The sequence below is a fragment of the Idiotropiscis lumnitzeri genome, chromosome 1, assembly GCF_059441095.1.
Source record: "Idiotropiscis lumnitzeri isolate Australia: NSW breed Sydney's pygmy pipehorse chromosome 1, RoL_Ilum_1.0, whole genome shotgun sequence".
NCBI classification, from domain to species: domain Eukaryota; kingdom Metazoa; phylum Chordata; class Actinopteri; order Syngnathiformes; family Syngnathidae; genus Idiotropiscis; species Idiotropiscis lumnitzeri.
Window position 1 is genome coordinate 20,581,643 of NC_142391.1, and position 21,412 is coordinate 20,603,054.

The 21,412-nt window shown below is 41.7% G+C and overlaps 2 protein-coding genes across 2 annotated transcripts in view; one reads left to right on the top strand and one right to left on the bottom strand.

Moving 5' to 3' along the window:
• Window positions 1–876: 876 nt before the first annotated feature.
• cldn5a (claudin 5a) lies at window positions 877–2,599 on the bottom strand. The gene has a single exon (XM_088286487.1). It carries the CDS (start codon window positions 2,397–2,399, stop codon window positions 1,752–1,754), a length of 648 nt encoding a protein of 215 aa, XP_088142613.1. The 5' UTR covers window positions 2,400–2,599; the 3' UTR covers window positions 877–1,751.
• Window positions 2,600–4,723: 2,124 nt separating this feature from the next.
• LOC148343616 (septin-2) overlaps window positions 4,724–21,412 on the top strand; it is a 28,072-nt gene continuing 11,383 nt past the window's right edge. Inside the window, exons 1-7 of the mRNA XM_088286602.1 lie at window positions 4,724–4,867; window positions 18,378–18,435; window positions 18,564–18,663; window positions 18,754–18,840; window positions 19,171–19,294; window positions 19,892–20,026; window positions 20,227–20,344. Coding sequence (XP_088142728.1) covers window positions 18,409–18,435; window positions 18,564–18,663; window positions 18,754–18,840; window positions 19,171–19,294; window positions 19,892–20,026; window positions 20,227–20,344 — 591 coding nt within the window. The 5' untranslated portion in view covers window positions 4,724–4,867; window positions 18,378–18,408. The remainder of the gene's footprint in view (window positions 4,868–18,377; window positions 18,436–18,563; window positions 18,664–18,753; window positions 18,841–19,170; window positions 19,295–19,891; window positions 20,027–20,226; window positions 20,345–21,412) is intronic.

Sequence of the window (21,412 nt, forward strand, 5' to 3'; positions counted from 1 at the left end):
TAATTGTTTAGTTTGAATCATTGCATTAAAAAAAGGAATCTGAATTATGTATGTGTATGTATATATATGTATATATATATATATATATATATATATATATATATATATATATATATATATATATATATATATATATATATATATATATATATATATATATATATATATATATATATATAAAATCAAATTTTAACTTGCAATTGCAAAACTGAGGGGGAAATAAACGGAATTAGATAATTTTTCAACATCATTCAGGCCTACGGCAGTCAAGAACCACCTCCCATCCGCTATTGAGTCCCCTCCCACTCGGCTGACTGTATGCATTGCCGTATTTTCAACTTTGAAGAGAGCATATGACCTGTTAATACTCTTAAGTGAGCAGCACAACAAGTATGGATAAGCTTTTGGAATTCAGTCACACGTTTAACGCCGGGGTGGCGCTCGCGATAACTTGGAAGGCGGAACCGTTTCCGTCTCTGGTTTCTTGCGTCTTGACCGTGTTTGCGTCTGTCTTCTTTTGTGTCGAACGGGCCGACGAATGAATGTGGTGACTTGGGGAGGGGGCATCGGGGGGGCGTTTCCAGCAAGTTCTCTGCTGCCTTAATTTGAAGCCTTTTCACTGAGTGTGAGTGTGGAGGGGTCGTTGGGGGGGAGCGGCGGGGGGCGCTCCGAAAAGGGTATAGTGGGGGTTGTGGAGCATTGTGAGCCGAACAGCAGAGCCCCACTCGAGCTGAATGGGCATTGTCATCTGGATTTCTATGGATCACCAAAATACTTTCTCCCGCCGTGCATAGGAGGGGGAAGGTTTATGCATGCGCAGTGAGAACGGGAAGTTTTTTTGTTCTGTTTTTGCTACAAGAACACTCTTGATGACGATTCCAGACAAATATAGTGAGTTTAATCTTAATAAAAAGGGAAACAATATTGCATCTTCTTATACATGAATCACTACATCAAACAACGAAAGCAAACAATTCCAGGAACTTGAGAAATGAAATGAGACTTCCTGCGGTGGTCACAATGCCAGCAGGTGCTTGGAATAACAGACAGAAACGTCCCAGTCATCAATCCCAGCACGTCAACAGTGTAAGGTTTCTTGGGCATTACAAGGCGTGTCCAAAAATGTTCTAGGACTGGCATCATAAAAGATATATTTCAAACCCAATCAACATTTTCCCTCTTGGAAGTAATCCCTCTGGATGCCATCCATCTCTGCCACTCCTTCGTGTGCTTTTAAAAGTATTCTTCAAGGATCCTCTGTCGTTGCAGCCGTTTTGATGTCGTTTGCATCTCCAAAACAGGTCCCTCTGAGGTCCAAAGCTCGGGCCGTTGCGGGCAGGTCACTCTTCTCAATCAAACTCTGTAAGGGGAAAACTCCTAGTTTGGGTTTGTAATATATCGTTTTTTTTTCAGTCCTGGAACTTTTCTGACACATCTTGTCCATGTTTTTATGTTTTCATGTTTTCATGTCATGGAGTGCAAATCTTTTTCTCAGTTACTGTACAGATTGGCAGGCAAAGCATGTGTTGTGGTCAATGGCATGAGTTCCTCTACATGAAAAAAAACTTACAAAAGCGTATACCTAACGAAGATACTGTAGTCCTTTTTGTTGGTTGTAGTTTTAGGTTTCCAAAAGAGGAGGGAATAAAAAAGTCCTGATAGGAGAAATACGGTCCATCTTATTGTATAAATCGAGAAAATAAAGGCAGGTGCAAAAAAAAAAAAAGAGTAAAGAAAAAGTCTGCGTGGGGCTACACATAATTCCGCTTGTCGTAGTCCCCGTTAGGCGTGGCTCTCTTGGTGGGCGCGTATTTGACCGAGTATCCCGCGTTCCCCCCGGCGGGGCAGGAGCAGCACAGCACGGACCCCCCGATCAGTAGCAGCGCGGTGGCCGCCCAGCCGATGTACAGCGCGGCGCCGATCTCCCGCTTCTTGGAGCCCGGCACCTGCGGGTTGTAGAAATCCGAGATGATGTTGTTGGCCATCCAGCACAGAGGCACCAGCACGAAAAGCCCGCTGATGATGTAGATCACCCCGCCGACGTTCACCACCCGCGCCTTGACGTTCTCGTCGCGGATGCAGTTGGTGCACTGCGCTCCGGCGATCACCACCATGAGCCCCAGCACGCCCATCACCGACGAGATGATGGTGAGCGCTCGGGCCGCCTGCAGGTCGTGGCTGAGGGCAAGCACCGAGTCGTGCACCTTGCACTGCATCTGGCCAGTGCTCTGCACCACGCACGACATCCACAGGCCGTCCCAGATGGTTTGCGCCACCACGATGTTGGCCTCGATGAAGGCGGTCACCTTCCACATGGGCAGCCCGCAAGCCACCATCACCAGCAGAGAGCCGACCACGCACAGCGACAGTCCCAGAATCTCCAGGGCGGCTGACACCATGTTGGCTTTGTTTCGCAATCAGATAGGAGTCCAAAAACACTTGACAAACTCTCTCCTCTTGGTTTCCCTTTTGTTCTGAAGTCGTTCGCGTCTCTGGTGGTCTCTTATTTGCGCATCTCTTAGTAGCGGCAGCCAGCGCGCAGTTCCTTTGTGCGAGTGTGAAAACAACTGGACGCGCAGCAACACCGGACCGCCGATGTTTTTTTTTTTTCCTAATACGGGGCGGGGATGTGTGAGAGTCCGAGTGGAAACTTTTCTCCAATCAGCTGCAGCCGCATCCCAGAGGACCAATGGGAGGGCAGGGAAGTTGTGAAGATGAATCAAGCGCTCCACCGCGCTTTGTGCGTTTGAAAACTTATTGATGAGAAATACATGGGAGAGGGGCGGGAGCAGCTGAAATTGACTGTTTTGCATCTACATGGAGTTTTCCCATTTTGTTTTGGAACAGAACTGCAGACTTTCACCTATAATAATGTATAGACTCTTTTATATGGAGGACTGAAATTGACCAAATTAAATGAATAAATACACCAAGAATTGTTTAATAAAAATTGTCAGTAATTAATTGTATTAATTGTTCCTTTCGTTCCTTAAACATGGAATTAAATAAAGTTAGATAAATAAATGCACTATTAAATAATTAAATAATAGTCACTAATTAAACGTTTCACTCATTGATTAAATTCCAAATAATTATACGTAAAATGTAAAATCTCTCTCTCTCTCTCTCTCTCTCTCTCTATATATAGATATATATCCATATCTATATATATATATATTCTCAAGATTACTATTATTCAGAAATGCATGCAATTAAATATTTAAACTCAGTTAACTCAGTTTTGTTTGCTCCCAAAAATAATTTGCATATCTTGCAAAGCCAAATTCAAACACTGTGCCATATTCCTGTCCACCTCAGAACAAAACACCCTGCTTAATTACCACTGGGTGAAAAAAATGGTGCAAATTCGAGTATGGTTTAGTTTAAAAAGAAACATAGTGCATTGGAGTTTACTTGCAATGCACTTGTAAATTGACATAGAGCTGTTGTAATAATTCAATTATATTTGAACTCTAAGTATACTGACAATAGTAATAAAATTTGTAAAATCAGTAATGATGTTTTTATACATACAGTATACTATAAGATTTTTTTTTTTACAAATATGCCAACTTTGTAACCGTTGAGAGTGATAATCGTATTCGTAATTGAATTTTGATTAATTGCATAGCCCTAAGAAATACATGGACATTAAACACTTTCCCTAGAAATTCACTTTTTAAAAATAACCAAATACAAATGCAGTGGCCTGCCGTGCATTTCACACATAGGCCTTCAGTGAAGTCGCACTTAGTCTGACTTGAATAAATCCCCCTCATATTACCATAATTTATGACACTACAAATGGAGAAGTCATATACAGAAAGACTTACACATGACTGAGTAAGTGTTGGACGACTTAGCTTCTCTTGAAAGACCCATCTTGAAAATGGCCTCGCAAGTGTATCTTCTATTAAATGCACACTTTTCCCTCCTTCGGCTATTTTGGTTTAAAAAAGCAAAAATATATTTTAGATTTTTGAACGGTCATCAGTTATGACTTTCTGTTGTGTTGATTCCGCAAAGTGCTGCACTATACAAATGCATTAAACCTTTCCCACAGACATTCACTTAAAAAAAAAAAACATCAAATAAACCGAAGCAAATTTCGAATTTCTATTTCTAACATACAATGTGACTTTTGACTGTCATAACTCAACATTTTGGATAAACCAAAAATATTGAAAATATTTCACACAAACCATGCATTTACTTGACAGTTATTCCAAAATAACTACAATTATAATAATGCAATTTCAAATTTGCATAGTTTTACTACAATTTTAATAACATCCGATTTATAAATTTTAACTAATAATACTACTGTAGTCATTTTAACAGTTATTTGAAACTTTTTCAAAGTAGGCTTAAAATGTGAAATGAAATATACAAAAGAAAATAAATTTTCAACTAAAATTGCGATATAAAATATAGAATTGAAAGTAGTGAGGCAGGATCATGTTACTAAACCAAATTAACATACAAGGTACCACATACTGTACACAATACTTTTCAACAATATTTCCACCCAACACAGTTACAGCATTCAGCAAAAATGTTGAAACAAGATTTAATGTACATCAAGTTTGACAGTTTCGGCACAACTAATGCTCACGTAAGATTTTTTACGCATGAACGGCTGGTGGAGAACAGCTAACGAAACTGTAACACTTTGGCCGCCATGTTGGATCGAAAAATTGTACGCTTGGCTATCGGCAGCCGAGCCGTAATGGCGTCTGGGGCGACAACCCAACCAAGACGGGACGAGGGCGGTTCTTTGTGAGCGACTTCCGCATCTCCTTTCCTGGGCTGGGACAGCGACTTCAAACGAAACGCTCTTGTTCACCAACTTTATCTAAAAGTTCAGGTAAGGCGTGAATGCGAGTGGTTTCGTGTGCGTGGTTTATTGAAAAAGAGTAACCAAAAAAAAAAGTCAGCAGCAGGATAGTCACAATCAAATTTGGCTGGCAACATGACAACAGCACTCGAAATAACAACTGTTGCTGCCTTTAGTCGTTATGTTACCTCAATTCCGTTTGTTGGGCTTTCATTCGGAGAAAAGACGCTCGTTGCACATGTTGAATGGTAATAACGCAAATGGGGTTGTTTCGAACGTCCGTGAGTGTCTGACAGACAAACTGGGTGTGGTGGACACAAAGTGTCCGAGAGGCCTTACCCACTTCTTAAACTTAAACATGCAGACTAACAGAAGTAAGCCAAAGCTCGTTTATACTTAGTTCAACGTGATTGCAATTGCTCTTGGTGGATTCATTTCCAACCACTCCATCACAAGGACAAAACAATTGACAAATCTTGCCTTCAAACTTGTGTAGGGCTGCACAATTAATTGCATTTTAATTGTGATCACGATTTTAGCTGCCACAAATAAATTAACCTGATCGGCAGCTTCCGTTACATGTACTATGTGGGCATCACGGCATATCTCATCAAACAATTTCTGAAGCAGTGGTTTAGCATGTGACGTGTTTTCATGACGAACATTAACATACCACAACCAAAAAACAAGGACAACACACCCACAATAAAAAACAAACAAACAAAAAATAGACAACCACTATACCCAAAACAAACAACTGACATTACAAAAATCCAAATACATGAAAACACAGTGTCAGTACAACAACAAAAATTGCTATTTACAAATGTCTGAAAGAGCTTAATCGGGACCTAAACATTTTTATTTAGAACCTCCCACCTTGCTATCATTTAGAATGTCATTGTTTGTTTCAGCTATGTACCCCTCCAATGTTTTATATTACCTTATATGACTTTTTACATTTATGATAAGTGAAAATGTTTTCATAGCTTTGAGTTAAGTTAAGTCATTAAGTTTTTTTGAGTTAGTTTTTCTTGAGTTTGTAATGCCCAAAGCTTCAGAGAAGCAATATCTAGTTTTTAGCATGTATCCACTTCCATCAACATCTCTCCAGAAGGACGACACATTATAACAATACCAAAAGTTTGAAACAAAACAACATTCATAAGACTCAACTAATCTCCAAATATTTGAACAATGGAGAGAATTTTTTTTAAGGAAGTAAACACTTTGACTCAGGGCTGCTTGATTCTGAAAAAAAATATTCATCACGATTATTTTAGTGATAATTGAACTCAGCAGTATTCAAATGATGCTTTTTTGGGGGAACCAAAAAAAAGTTGAAATGTAATAAAACAATATGAATACAAATTAATTCTTTGAAATACTATAATTATTTAAGTTCCCTTAGAGCTGGATTGTTTATAAAACTAGTTAAGTTAAAATAAAAAAAAAAGTGTAAATGTGTAAACTCATTATAGCAGGGGTCTCAAACTAAATTTACCTGGGGGCCACTAGAGGCAGACTCTGGGTGAGGCTGGGCCGCATCAGGTTTCCCGCAAGAAAAAAATTTAAAAAATCTAATCTTCTCAAATGTCTTTATTTTTTTAACACAAAATAAGATTTAAAAATAAATAAGGAATTAATAAGAAAATAAATAAGGAATTAATAAGAAAATTAATCAGTAATAAATAATAATAATAATAATAATGAGTCAAATGTCTGTATTAACAGTTCTTTAATCTTCTTCTGAACATGAATTGTCCTGAACATGAGTGGAACATTCATCAATCAAACCCCTACTAAAACATCGAAAAAAAATTACAATCCTACCCTCGTTTTAAAGCTGAAGATGTGCCCAACAATAATCCGCGGTTCAATTTTATCCACTGTGACCAGGTAATCCTACATTTTATAATTAGTCCCGTCTGTGCTAGTGCTGATGCAAAGCTCCGTCAGACTGCACATCCTGTTCGCGCATGGGTCTCCTGTCAATCAAATCAAAATCTTGTCAAATAGCAGAGATCCTAATTATAAACCATAGTTCTGGGATGAGTAGGCCTTCTTCTGTAGTTATAAAGCTTTAATTACACTGTAATTAAAGCTTTATAACTACAGACTGGCACTTTGCAGTGTAAAGTGCCAGTCATATCAAATTCGCGGGCCGCACGAACATTAAACTTTCATAATAAGGCGGGGGCCGCAAACTATCATCCCGCGGGCCGCAAATGGCCCGCGGGCCGCGAGTTTGAGACCCCTGCATTACAGGAAGCCTGAGAATTGAACCACTTTGAGGCAGATGTGCCTACCACTAGTCCAGCGTCCCAGGTTTGTCCAAAAGTCAAAAAGTGTGATCCGTGCCCCACGTTCACAAAGCAGGTCACGCAATACTGATTTAAAAAAAAACAAAAAACGTCACGCTTGTCGCTCGTTGTCCTGGAAGTAATTTCTTTCGCCGTCGCTTGAGTGTTTGGTGCCAAGTTATCTTGCGCCGCAGCAGTACGAACTTTATTCGGACTCTTTGCAAGTCAGTACACAGCTGCAGCAACGAGCTGCGTGATGACAAATAAACGACCCCACCAACAAGTAGCGTTTTAAATGAGGAGGCGAACGAGGAGGCGCTAAGCCTGCTAATCACTAAGGTGAAATACAGCGTAGGGGAAGGACCCAAAATAGGTACTTAGGTGTACGGTCGACTTTTAACAGATGTCTTATTAGAACCGCGTTAGAGTGGAGAGCCAACAGCAATGAACAGAAATGTTGTATTTCAATCAATACGTATCGAGACATAATATAAGACGACAGCTACATTGGCAATTTAGCAGACCCTCTCAAACTGAAAAACGTAAACGGTTGACGTCATCATGACAAAGTTTAATGACAAACGTATATTAAACATTTATTCATCTCATCAATAATATTTGCGCCAGAGTTTTAAGATAATAGGTCTCAAAATTATATTTTTAAGCAATTTAGCTTTGCAAAGGGACATTTTATTGACATAATTTGACATCTATGTACAAAGAACATGTACATTAGTACGAAATGTAAAACATTTTGGGGTTTAAAAAATGCATTTTCAAATACACAATTACACAAATATAAAAATACAAAGTTATACAAGACAGAAAGTAATTTTTAAAAACTTAAAAAACTGCCCCCTCACAAAAACACTTAAGTGTCCTTGCATTATTACAGTAATAGCTTTTATTGTTTTCAATGGTGTAATGACCTTTTCTGTCACATTTGTGAATGTCACTGTACAAGGTGAACAAATTGTGAATTTTGCACCAAAGCTTGAATTTATAAAAGAAAAAAAATTGAAATCATGAGTCGTTCTTTTCATAAAATCGTTTGCCCGAGTTGGAAGGGCAACAGTGTCAGCGTTAGAGATCTAACTGCCGTGTTTCACACGGTGGGCCATAATATTCTTCTGGCTCGTTTATAGCATCAGGCGGGCATTAGTGGTTGTGCTCTTGAGTGGTTTGGATCCTATTTGGCTGGCAGGACCTTTTGTGTTCACCTAGGTTGCTCTGAGTCCCGCTCTGCCCCATTGTCGTATGGTGTCCCACAAGGTTCCGTTTTGGGGCTCTTGCTGTTGTCGTTATACTTGCTGCCCCTAGGTTCCATCCTACAAAAACATGGAATTTCCTTAAACTGCGTTCTTTTAATTTTAAAACTCGTTTGAAGACACATTTTTATTCTTTAGCTTTCGACTCGACGTGAGATTGTCGTTGTCCTGCTCTTCTTCTGGTATCTATTGTTTATGTGTTATAATTTGTGTTCTAATTTTCCACTAATTTAAATTACACCGTATGGGAAGCGCTTTGTTACAGCTCCAGTTGTTGTGAAATGCGCTATACAAGTAAAGTTGTATTGATGAGTTTGTGACGGCAAAGAGTTTGGGGGACAAGTCAAGTCAGCTGCTATGTCGCAATACTCTTCCAGGAACAGCTTTGGAATAAAAGCGTACCTAGGCATTGATGTCCATGCATTTTTTGGTAAGGTGAGATTTAGTTTGAGGTAGACCTTCTTAGCGCGTTGGCGGCGTATTACTGTCCAACATACCATAAACAACTGTTTCTGTGGTTACCTTGACTTTTTCTCGACAGAGTATTCGTAAATAAGTGGGTACCTGAGGGAGAGGAAATTGCATCGAGTATTAGCTATTATTAAAGGCGTCATTAACCCCGAAGACTCTTTTGAAAGTGGGCTTCCATAGAGCTCAATGTCCTGCTTGGAAAGCGCACTTCATTGTGCTTCTAAATGAGGAGCTGATAAAAGCTTCATCGACAGCCCATCGACTTTCACCCGTTACCCGCGAAGCCACCCTTGTCTAACATTCCTCCCTTCGAACATCTGATTAAACTGTGACCTTTGATTGTAAAGTGGCGCAAATGTGAATGTCTTCATTCACAATAAGAGGGGGAAACGGTCAAGTATTTTCATTGTCCCAAATGTGGCAAAGGGCCACTATTGAGGAATTATCATCCATCTTTACTTGGGTTATTTAGTCGGTGGAAATATGCAAATTGACTTGACTTTCACACCGTGATATCATCTGTGGCTGTTTTGACGCTGCTCGTGAGGGCAATATGTGAGCATAGCGAAAGCTGTGTTGGATCTGAGCTCCTTCACCGCTCACTGACCTTTCTCCTTCCTGTGACCTTAACAGTGAGTGGCGGCCGGCACAGGAGCGCCAAGTAAGACATCTGTCTGACATTACAAGCTACGGAGAGAGGCGTCCTCCGGCTTGGCGGTGTGCTGCGAACGCACAAACAACTTGGTTCATGTCGACAATATGTACTCTTGCACTTGCGAGTGCTTTGTTACAAATCTCCATTTTGAATTCCGCACTATTTTTCATCTGTTCTATTTTCTGAAATCCTAACCTCCGCTTTAATGGATATCGTGTCTCAATTAATTGCTTTGTCTGATGGGAAAAAAAAAATCAACTCCTCACTTCTAATAGAGACTTCATTAGGAGTAAAAATTACTGCATGGTGTTGTAGTGGTAGATTGGATTCTCTGCTCACAGGAGCGACGAGTTTCGTGTTCTTCTCATGCTTGTGTAGGATTTCTGCTCTGGCTTCTACCCACGTTGCAAAAAAAACAAAACAAAAAAAAAAAACCATCACTAAAAATACTCACTTGTCCTCCATATAACTCCAGTGTGAGTTATATGAGGACTGAGCGTGCCAAAATTAAAGCAATAAATACACAATGAAATATTTAATTCAAATTGTCATTAATTAAATGTTTCATTTATTAATTCAATGTGGAATTAAATTAATAAATGTGTCATTAATTAAATTATCAATGATTATATGTAGGGCGGCACGGTGGATGTCTGGTTAGCACGATGGCCTCACAGTGCAGCGGTCGGGGGTCTGATCCTGGCTCCGGCCTTCCTGTGTGGAGTTTGCATGTTCTTCCCGTACCTGCGTGGGTTTCCTCCGGCCTGCACGACCGCGACCCTTGTGCGGAGAGGTGGTACAGATAATGATTAAATGTAAAAAAAAAAAAAAAAAAAGAAAATCAATATTATTATTTCTGTATTTAATTATTTCATGGTCCCGCATTGTAGTGTTTCATTAATTAATTTTATGTGTCAAATTCGCCCAACAAAGTCAGTGAGCGGGGCTAAACGCTGACAAACTAAAATCTTGTCTAAGCCGGTGCTTTGGCCTGAAGTGGTTGCAACCATGGCGACTTCGACGATGGAAGACTTTCATGAGCTCCCTTGGTTGAGAGGTCGAGGCTTGTATTTAGTTGTTTTGCTTGACTATTCAAACCGATGTGAAGTTGATTAGCGCCACCCAGTGGATCGGAGTATTTTCACTAGACACTTGGTTGGCATCAATCCATTATTCTGGAATTGATTTGCCTTGGCTTGATGAGCAGCGCGACCAATTACGTGTTAGGACCCGCACACCAAACTTTGATGAGTAAGTTTGACAAATAAAATAAATTCATGAAACACTGCAACGCGGGACCATGAAATAATTAAATACAGAAATAATTATCTAGATTTTTTTCTACATATAATCATTGGTAATTTAATTAATTGATTTATTTAATTCCACATTTAATTAACTCATTTACTATCAGCCGAGTAAAAAAAAAAAAAAAAAGGATCTTTGACGTCTTTAGCCGTCAATGGTAGTAAAAGAGTTAATACATGAAACATCTAATCAATTTATGACAATTTTAATTCAACTTTTCATGGTGTATTTTTTGTATTTAATTTACACACTTTCAGTCCTCCATAGAGTTAGGGCTGAGTTTTGAATAATAATCTGATAGCGACCGCCCCGCTGGCCCACCTCATTCTTCATAGGCAACTGAATCACGAATGAATATTCATGAAGCTAATTACATTTGAGTTGTTAACCTTACTAAACACTTTGACTTGGAATATTTTAATTGTTCAGATTGACAACTTTACAAAAGTCTACCAAACAACTATGGTGTAAACATAAGTCGGATTCCAACGATAATGCAAACAAATGCGTGGCTTTATCATTTCAGTTTTACATGTTAAATGAAATTTGTTTTGGATTTGAATTTGAAGAATGGTCCAGTCATTGTGTGAATGGTTGTTTCTGTGTGTCGTGAGATTAGTTTTCCAGTCCGTAGTGTAATCCGCATCGGCCAAAATCAGATCAGGTCATCTGTGACTCCGATGGGAAAAAAATACTTTTCACAGCCAGTTTGCCCATTAGGCCCTGGAGGATATAAGGTAGCTGCGTCGGATCCAATCTGGCCTCGGTCGCCACATTGGGCTGGTGACACAATACGTTGATTTGCTAAGCTCCATAAATAGCGCGACACAACTGCAGGACGGCAATGAATTCAACAAAGAAGAAAAACACCACGCGGGCCACACACAATGCTGTGTGTGGACAATATCCGGAAACGAGAAACACAAACGTCTTTAAATCCTCATTCTGTCATAACCCGCTGCACTTTTTAAAGGCTCTTTTCCTCCCATTTTACAGGCTTCCAAGTAGCACACAAGGCGGGAGGACGGGCTTATTCTTCAGACAATGTAAACCCTTAAGCGCTCTGAAAGGAAAGAAAATACTTAATTTGTTAAACATCTCCTGTAAGGTTCACACTAAGCGTTTTTTTTTTTGCAGCGTACCAAGATGAGTAACACATAAACTACTGTTTAGTACCAGAGCTGGGCAGTCTGTCCTGAGGATGGAACGTTTAAGACACTGCGGCCTAGCCGGACGCTCATTTTGGGGGCGGGTGTATCAATTTTTAAAAAAGGGTTCGATTAATAAAGGGTGGAGGTTGATTTTAGTCCAGCCCACTAATCGGCCCTGCATGTGATGAACCTACTCAAAACGGGCAAACGACAAAAATTGCCTCAGAACGCGTCTTTAGCGCCACTACCAAACTGTTTGCGTATGAAGAGACGTGAGACAGCAGTGGGAGTTATTCTGACATCACAGTTGTTACATCATTTCATTTTCCGAATAGGACTTTCAAAATTCGTTTTTATTACTACTGTTGGAATTTATCTTTATATCAATGTTAGAATTTAACTTTAACCCAATGTAAACTCAAATAAGTAATCTGACTCCAATTTGCGACCTTACCCAACTCTCACACATCCAACAATATGCGCGCTCGTTCTGCAATAGAAAGGTATCAGGAAGCCGGCATTTTCACACACGAGTGGATTTATTCCCAATACAGATTTTCTACATGGCACCTAGATCTCGGATCCCTCTCAATACAAGTCTACACCTCACTTGCCACCAGCGAATGTGTTCTACCTCCGAGTTGCCCAGTCCTGATTCATACTATACAACATGCAAAATAATATTGCCTTTATTAGTCCCACAATGGGGAAATTCGAGATTCGAACCCAGGCCTCCTGGGGAGACTGGGTCCTGAACGCGGCGCCTTAGACCACTCGGCCATCCTGACAAAGGCATCCTGGCATGATTCTATTGGCTATGTGTATTGCAGTTAACTTTAGCTCGCTCTCATTGGTCTTTCTCCTCCCGCCGAATCCCGTGGCGACTCCTCCTGCTTGTGCTATCCCCCGATGGCCTCTCCTTCGTCCACTGGTCCCGGAGTCATCTCGTCTCGCTCAGCGCCTTCTGCTTCTAAAACATTCCATTCTTGCACAACCCCCGCAACCAGCCTCGCGCCACCAGTCACACTCTCAGCATTTTACAATATCACATTTTCATACATTGGATGCACCAACATCTAATGAACTATGTTAAGCTCAAACTCTTATATTCCTTTAATAGTCAAAAGTATGAAATCCTTTAAGTGTAACTGAAGTTTAGACCATGCTAATGACCAGACACTCAGGAGATGAATGCAGGAAGATTAGATCACAGCTGCACCACAGGAGGTGTGAACGAGACCCCTCTGAAACAATGGACTTCCATGCCAGGATCACAAAAGTGGCTCCGAGCAGTCCAACCTTTGTTCAGTTTTAAATTGACTGCCATTTACATTATCCTTTACTACGAACCACAAAAGATGTTCATTTTGAGCACATGCAATTGTTGTTTTTCACGTCTGGTGTCGCAAAATATGAATTTCAAATTTAAAGTGCAAGCTTACCCGGCCTTCATTGATTGTTTTCAAACGGAGAAAGGGGGAACTAGTCCCACGTCGCCAGGTTAAGGGAGTAAATAGGTTGCTCCAGCGCGGCGATTTTCTTCTCACCCAGGAATGGGGTGCTAACGCCATTGTTAGCGGGCATGCTAAAAGGGTTAGGGTTTGAAATATAACAATTTTGTTTTAGTTATTTATTTATTTTTTTGTGCCACTAGTCATGGAACCTTTTTGACACACTCAAGAAACTCACGGTTGTATTTATCATGTCATCAAGATGTTCAACAAGCATATTTACGGAAGCGTCTTGTCCATCTGCAGCCGAAGATTTAGTTTTACATTTAATCAACGTTGGCGTTCTTCATTGTGCTCGACAACAGCTGTGCGGACGAACGAGAGTGTCAGGATATCACTTTGTTGCTATACTCCCACTTGTTTGAGTCATTTCCGATGGTGCCCCCATAAACATAAAGGGTCCATCCTGAACTTTCAACTCGCTGTTTGTGTTCTGAAGAGGCCCGGTGGTTTCCTCGTGGTTGAAAGGTTTTCCCATCCCGCCTATTGTGGAACCTTTTCCTGCCCTCTTGGCTCATATTTTGAAGTGTTGCTTAAACCACGGCTTACAAACTAATATCGTGTCTTTATTACCCTTGCCCACCACCGGTACACCCCCACCCCCCATGCGCAGAATGTAATCATTTATAATCCCCCCCCCTACTCCTGTCAAAAGTGTGCCAAATATCTCTTTGTACTGCATGTTTGTTTAATTGAACATCTGTGGAGTTTCCATGATGGCTTGCCAGATAAAAGACCATTGGATGCCTTTATGTCAAACATACGGCCCGTGGGCCGGATTAGGCCCGCAAGCGGGTTAATTCAATGGACCATAGCCTCGTCATTACCATTTTAACATGTATAGTAAAATTCAATGTGGCGGTCCATCCGTAAACCGTTCGTACAGTCTTATTGTTGATATTTTCAATCAATGCTCAGATGAGTAGAGCTAGTAAAACAAGGAATTTGCTTGGATGTCACTATTTAAAACACAACCTTAAGTCATGGATTTATTGGGAAAAAAAACAGTACGACATAAATGTGTTAAATATGACACGTTCTGCTACTGGAAACACAAGGACAACATGCAAATAGCGATAATCTGCATAATCCATTCCAGTCGTCCACCGTGCCGCCAATTGGCGTAATATTGACACCAATTGTTTTGTGTTGTAAATCATGATTTTACTGGTCCGGCCCAATCTGTAATAGATTCTCCCACATGTGGCCCCTGAGCTAAAATGAGTTTGACATCCCTGCTTTACAGTGTAGGATTACTCAAATAAATCTTAATTCCAACTCTGGTGTTTGTCCATTCCCACAGCATAGATCTGCTTGGGCTGCCTCCAGCCCATCCAAAAACTGTAAAGGCATTCCATGCCAACATATTTGGCGTCATTGGAGGTGGCTTCTTTTTCGCTTTTGGCTCAAACACTTTAATCCCTCTCACGTCTGGCTTCTTAATAATTGCGGGAGAGTATGTGAAAGCAGCTCACACACACATACACACACAAAAATGGCCATTCTAAAGTGTGCCTCCTGTTGTGCTGTCTGTGTGATCTTACCATTGTGATATTGAAACGCTGTTCATAATAATGCCGCTTGGCACAGAGCGAGTCGACAAATAACACTTGACTGTGAGTGCGTTCTTCATCATGTTTGCGGCTCACTAATAGAATGAAGAACCACCATCCTTCATTGCCATTTGTGTGATACTGTCATCAATATTATTTACTCTGGCAAATACCTGACTTGAAGAAAGAATGTACTTAGAAGTTCACATATTTCTGTGGCAATGCTGTTTGATACGAGGCTATTTCTACATTTGTGTTTGTGTGGCTATAAGGTTGTGTGATTTGAGTCATTGGCTTTAAATTGTTGGTTGAAAAATCTGTAAAAAAATATTTGATTGTCTAAGAAATCTTAAAGGACATCGAAATCGTGTTTAAAGACTGGGTTTCAGGTAACGTAATACTCATCTGATAATTACTATGTTGTCTTGATCTTAACTAGGCCTTGTCAGGTCATCAAGGTTGAAAGATGACCATAGGGCTGTGCAATTATTCGAAATTCAATTAGAATTACAATTTTTACGCTCAAAATTGGCCTAATCATTAAAAAAAACAAAAAAACTTTAGTATAATACTTTTACTGTACTATTTCTATACTTGAGTTCAAAATATGGGTGTTCTATTGAAATTGTTGAGAGAGAGAGAGAGCGAGAGAGCGAGAGAGCGAGAGAGCGAGAGAGAGAGAGCGAGAGAGCGAGAGAGCGAGCGAGAGAGCGAGAGAGAGAGCGAGAGAGAGAGCGAGAGCGCGAGAGAGAGAGCGAGAGAGAGAGCGAGAGAGAGAGCGAGAGAGAGAGAGAGAGAGAGAGAGAGAGAGAGAGAGAGAGAGAGAGAGAGAGAGAGAGAGAGAGAGAGAGAGAGAGAGAGAGAGAGAGAGAGAGAGAGAGAGAGAGAGAGAGAGAGAGAGAGAGAGAGAGAGAGAGAGAGAGAGAGAGAGAGAGAGAGAGAGAGAGAGAGAGAGAGAGAGAGAGAGAGAGAGAGAGAGAGAACGCGGTGCGTAGTTGCAAGTTAGCACTTGAGCTCTTGCTTTTTCGGTGTTAATCACGCGTACATAAAAAGTGTGTTTTGTTTTTTAATTTACGCGAGTTCACTGACTAACGCCGCCACAAACCACAGTTAATGCTGCATTATTTTAGTGTACCACAACAGGACATCGCGTGCGACCTTCCATCAGATGCACACTGTAGCCTGTGCGTGCTAACTACAGTTAGCTTTCAGACGCGACAGTCCTTGTCGGAAATTAAATCGGGCGTCAGCTACCAATGTGTTTCCTTTATTAATCCTCGTTTATCACATAGTGTTGCTATGAAAGGGAAGTTTATAACGTATTACGTAATTGTGCTTAGCGATGCAGTTTTTTCCCTTTACAGACATGAGAGATCGTCTCTGGTTAACATGGCGTTGAGAATCGATTCTTTTATTTTTTTTTCATATCAATGCATATTTTGAGCAATTTATATTGATATTAAATCGATTTTCGATGAATATTTACATCCCTGGTGGTAAGTGTTTTGTCAAACCGAAGTGGGTTAACATTTTGACTTTCCGTCTATTTTTTTGTCCGTGGCGCGGGTTACTCGATGTCAGAATAAGGAAGTACAGGCAGGCTTAAACTCACGCTGCTGTCTCACACATCTCTTCATACACAAACAGTTGGTAGTGGCGCTCAAGACGCCGTTCGGAAGCAATTTTTGTCGTTTGCCCGTTTCGCGAGTAGGTTCATCTCGCGCACGAGGGCCGATTCGTGGGCCGGACTAAAATCCAACTCCGGCCTTTGTTTATCAAACCCTTTTTTTAAAAATTGAAAATCCCCCCACGCCCCTCCCCAAAAATGGATTGCCCAGCTCTTTTTACAACCGACCGCACCTGCCTGCTTTGAATTCCTCGTCACGCTTTCTCTTTGGCACTGGTTTGTTGTGGTTTTATCTTTCCCACATGTTCCCAATTTCCAGTGTATGGAGTGTACTGTAGCGAACCATGGGAACTTATTTTATTTATTTCTCCTGTCCAAAGCGTCCAAAATAATAAATGTTCCAATATTTGTCACTTTTCCGTTAACTATACATACAGTTGTGCTCCGAAGTTTACACACTCCTCAGCTATATAAACGTATGACATGGGTTGGTCCATACCAGACAAGTAGCCGGACAACGAATTGTTCCTTTTGCCGCGTAGTGAGAATGGAACAATGCAAAAGAAATCTGTAATTCTTCCTCTAGTGTTGGACTGAGCTTAATGTTGCCATGTCAACGTATAAAGGAAGACTTTTGGGAAGCAGAGGACTAAACAACCATTGTTTCTCCCATGCAGCTGTGTCGAAAGCACATTGTCAGTTTGATAGATGGGCCCTCACCATCATGTTGATGTGCAGGCCACCACCATCTAATTCTGCTCCACCGTGTGAAATGTGCCCACCAAGTGCCCACCGATGTGTCACATGCCAGTGGAGAAAGGTCACTTAAGGTTCCCATGCCGCCACCCCCGTGAGTGCATCTCCGTTTGGCAAGGCGCAGCCGTCTGTCTCCTTCTTATGCTTATCACACTCCTCATGTCGAGGGCCAGTGTGTTGATGATAAAATGGAGCCTGGTCTTCCTGCGCTCTCATTATGTGGCTAATTTATCATGCCGGCTTGTTGCTCTGTCGTCTGTTCAGGGTCATTGAGTGGGGAGGGGTGCGCCGGGAGCACTACAACAGTTTAATGGAGCTTTTGGAACAAACTTGGTGGACAGGGAGCTCTTTAGTCCACAAGTACTTTCATATCAAGAGTGCGATCTGCAGTATGGATGGAAGTGTTTGTGTGGAACTGCTGAAAGGTGGCTTGTCATGCTCTCATGTTTCCTGCTTGTGATAAATGTATCTGTGTTCGGATACTAAAAGGTGTGTGACCTTACGGTAACTAGAAAATGCCAAAAGTGACGTTAGCCCACCGGAGTTGTCATATTTGAAATGAACCAGTGCAGAGATTGCGAGCTGGCAGGACCTTTCTCACATTCAGCTTCCGTGACCTTTTACTTCAGAATTGTTCTTCTGCGTGAATGGACAAAAATCACACAAGTTCCCAGGAGAGAGTGGAAAACTGTTCTCCAGTCTCAACTCATCCTGGTGTTCTGAAACTTTCTTTCCATGGACTCCTTACTAAAAATAATTCACAGAATCTATTCTACAAATCGTCATTTTCATGATATTTTGTTCCCCTAGAATTGAGGGAATCATTTTAAAAAACAAGAACTTGATCAAATGTGAAGAATGAGACATTTAAAACCAACACGACGCTTGTTCGAGAAAACATTTGATGGACACGGAATCTCTTGACTTTCACTGGCAGGTTTGACGGGCCTCTCCTGCACACATCAGCAATGTCTCAGTCTGGAGAAAAAGGAAAGGTGAGTCACCCTGCCAGTTTGGACTCACACGTACGTGCAAGTGCCCGAGCAAAATGCTTGCGGTGAAATGTGCCATTGTTAATATTTTTGATTGCCTCCAAAATAAATGGCGTTTTTGTTTCCTGCAGTTCCCTGATGCAGCCGGTTACGTGGGCTTTGCAAACCTCCCAAACCAAGTTCACCGAAAGTCCGTGAAAAAAGGCTTTGAATTCACACTCATGGTTGTAGGTGTGTGTTTCGTTATTTTGACGCTTTCAACAGCGAGTACGATTAGATGACGTGCACTGACGCTCACAACTTGATTCTCGTTGTTTTCAGGGGAGTCTGGTCTGGGAAAATCAACGCTTATAAACAGCTTGTTCCTCACTGATCTCTACCCTGAACGCTACATTCCTGGCGCTGCAGGTAAACTCCCACACACACACACACACCCCCCCCCACACACACACACACTGTAATAATAGAGAAATGTCTGCTACAGTGTCTCCAACTGAGCATTATTTCAAAAGGAATGCTGGGAATGCCTCACTTTGGCTTTAAACACTGAACCAGACCACCTCTTGCACCCCCAGGGTCATTCTGTACAAACTTTTTGTGTGTCAAAACCCAAGAATTCACGTTAACCTGCATCGGCTGAAGGTTGAGACAATGTAGCGCCAGCTATTGCGGAACTGACAAATATTTTGAGAGCTTCGGGGTTCCGTCTCTGTTTTCAACCGCTCTCCCGCTCCACAGAAAAGATCGAGAGGACGGTTCAGATCGAGGCGTCTACCGTTGAGATCGAAGAGAGGGGAGTGAAGCTGCGCCTCACTGTGGTGGACACGCCGGGCTATGGCGACGCCATCAACAGCCAGGACTGGTGTGTGTGTTTTTTTTTTTGGTTGTTTTTTTTTTGCCTTAGAGCGAGGGTGATGGTGGTGGGCCAGATCTGGCCCCCGGTCCTTGAGTTTGACACCTGTGTTATTTACTGGTCGGGCCCACTTGGTAAAAGTTTTTCCTCCATGTGGCCCCTGAGCTAAAATGAGTTTGAGCCCCCTGCACTAGAGGAAGGAGGAGTGAAGAAAGAGGCGGGGAAACGTGTGCTTTCTTGTCCTCAACTCCCGTTCTCAATTCTCTTCTTAAGTTTCATCCTTGACTCCCTTTTCACGACATCCCTACTGACATGCCATGTTGTGAACGTGTCCAAAAAAATGAGACATTATGTTGCCATTAATTGTTATCAAGCAATTAAATGTGGAAAAAAGGTAGCATTTTATGTAATGTTGTAAATGGCTCCAGTGGAACCTTGCAAGCATAAGCACAATCTGTTCAGGATTGCCAATTGACTTGCGGCTTGTTCACAATGCGCACAGACGGCGTTTTCAGTCACATTTCAACACAAATCTTGATGTTGCATGCTGATGGTGGTTGTCGTTTCCTTTCCTTTTCGATCCCCCACGGCGGCGGCGGCGTGAAGTTTCAAGACCATCATCCAGTACATCGACAATCAGTTTGAGCGCTACCTCCACGACGAGAGCGGCCTCAACCGACGCCACATAGTGGACAACAGGGTGCACTGCTGCTTCTACTTCATCTCGCCTTTTGGACACGGGTAAGGAAACACTCGCTGACGTCGTCTGACACTGCGATTACCGTACATTGTTCTACCTTTGATTTCATACGCGAGCCATTGAATTCCTCAAGTCCCTTCTTTTTGTGTTCCATTCTTCAGTGACCTCTCTCTGCTGTCTTCTCCATCTTGAGATATTTAAAAAAAAAAAAAAAATTATGATTCATGTTTTTGCCCACCAGCCTAAAGCCTTTGGATGTGGAGTTCATGAAGGCCATCCACAGCAAAGTCAATATCGTCCCAGTCATTGCTAAGGCCGACACGCTGACGCTGAGGGAGAGGGATCGCTTGAAGAGACGGGTAAGGCACAAAAAGTTGAGCTTATGCGCAACTGCTGCTGCTCTTGTTTTTTGCAATTCAAATATATTATTCACAGGACGTAAAAGTGTGCCTCCCTGGGCGCTTTTAATGATTGATGTGTTTTTCGGACAATATAAAAGTATGGCAACGCGGGTGTTTACAACACCGATGCGTCGTCTCAGCTCGTCCTTCATACTTCCTTTTGGAGCACCTCCAAGTGTCAGGCCGCTTGCACGCTCCCGAGTTTCCTGCTGACGATAGGTGGAAGGACGCAGCAGGACAATGCACACGTCACAGCTGATCGCATTCATCGCAGGCTTTTCCTGCCTCTGATTACTCTCCGACATAAATGACTTTTTCAACCTGGGGCTTTTTAATTGCAAGCCCCCCCCCCCCCCCCCCCAGCTGCCTCTTCAAAGCTCACACCTCCCCTCCTGTGCTTCATTCAGGCCCCGCAGCCGGCACCAGACACCAGCACAAAGGAGTCGATTCACTTTCACAGGAAATTTGCTTTTGCACAGCAAGACTGCTGAAAACTCAACTGAGGTGGCATTTTGTGGAATTGCAAGGTGGCATTAACGCATTGACTGCCATTGACGACTAAAGACGTCAAAAATTAATTTTCTTTACTTGGCTGGTAGTGAATGAGTTAAGGGCACAAAACAGTTGGAATTTACTCTCGCCCTTTAAGTGGAATGAATGTAAATGTGATTAAATGTACACTCGTCTTTGAGATGGAGTCACAATTTGTGTACAAAGTTATGTATGACAGAGATGAGCACTTGACCCTATTTTGCTGGGCTTTCCTCGTCCTTAGTCATAAAAATAATCGTTCTCCGTCCACATCCGTCTTCGTCCTTTGAACGCGCTTCTTACGTTTCACCAGTCTGACCGCACTCTATGGCTATGTTTTTGAGGCTAATGGTAATGGCGGATGGACGGACTGTGCCCCATCTCTGGATAGGCACAAATTACACATGAATAGTGACAAGGAAGTTAAGTTCCATTATTAATGGAAGTTGTGATTTCTTCATTTGTGCAGTTCAACATTTTTTTGTTTTTAATTTG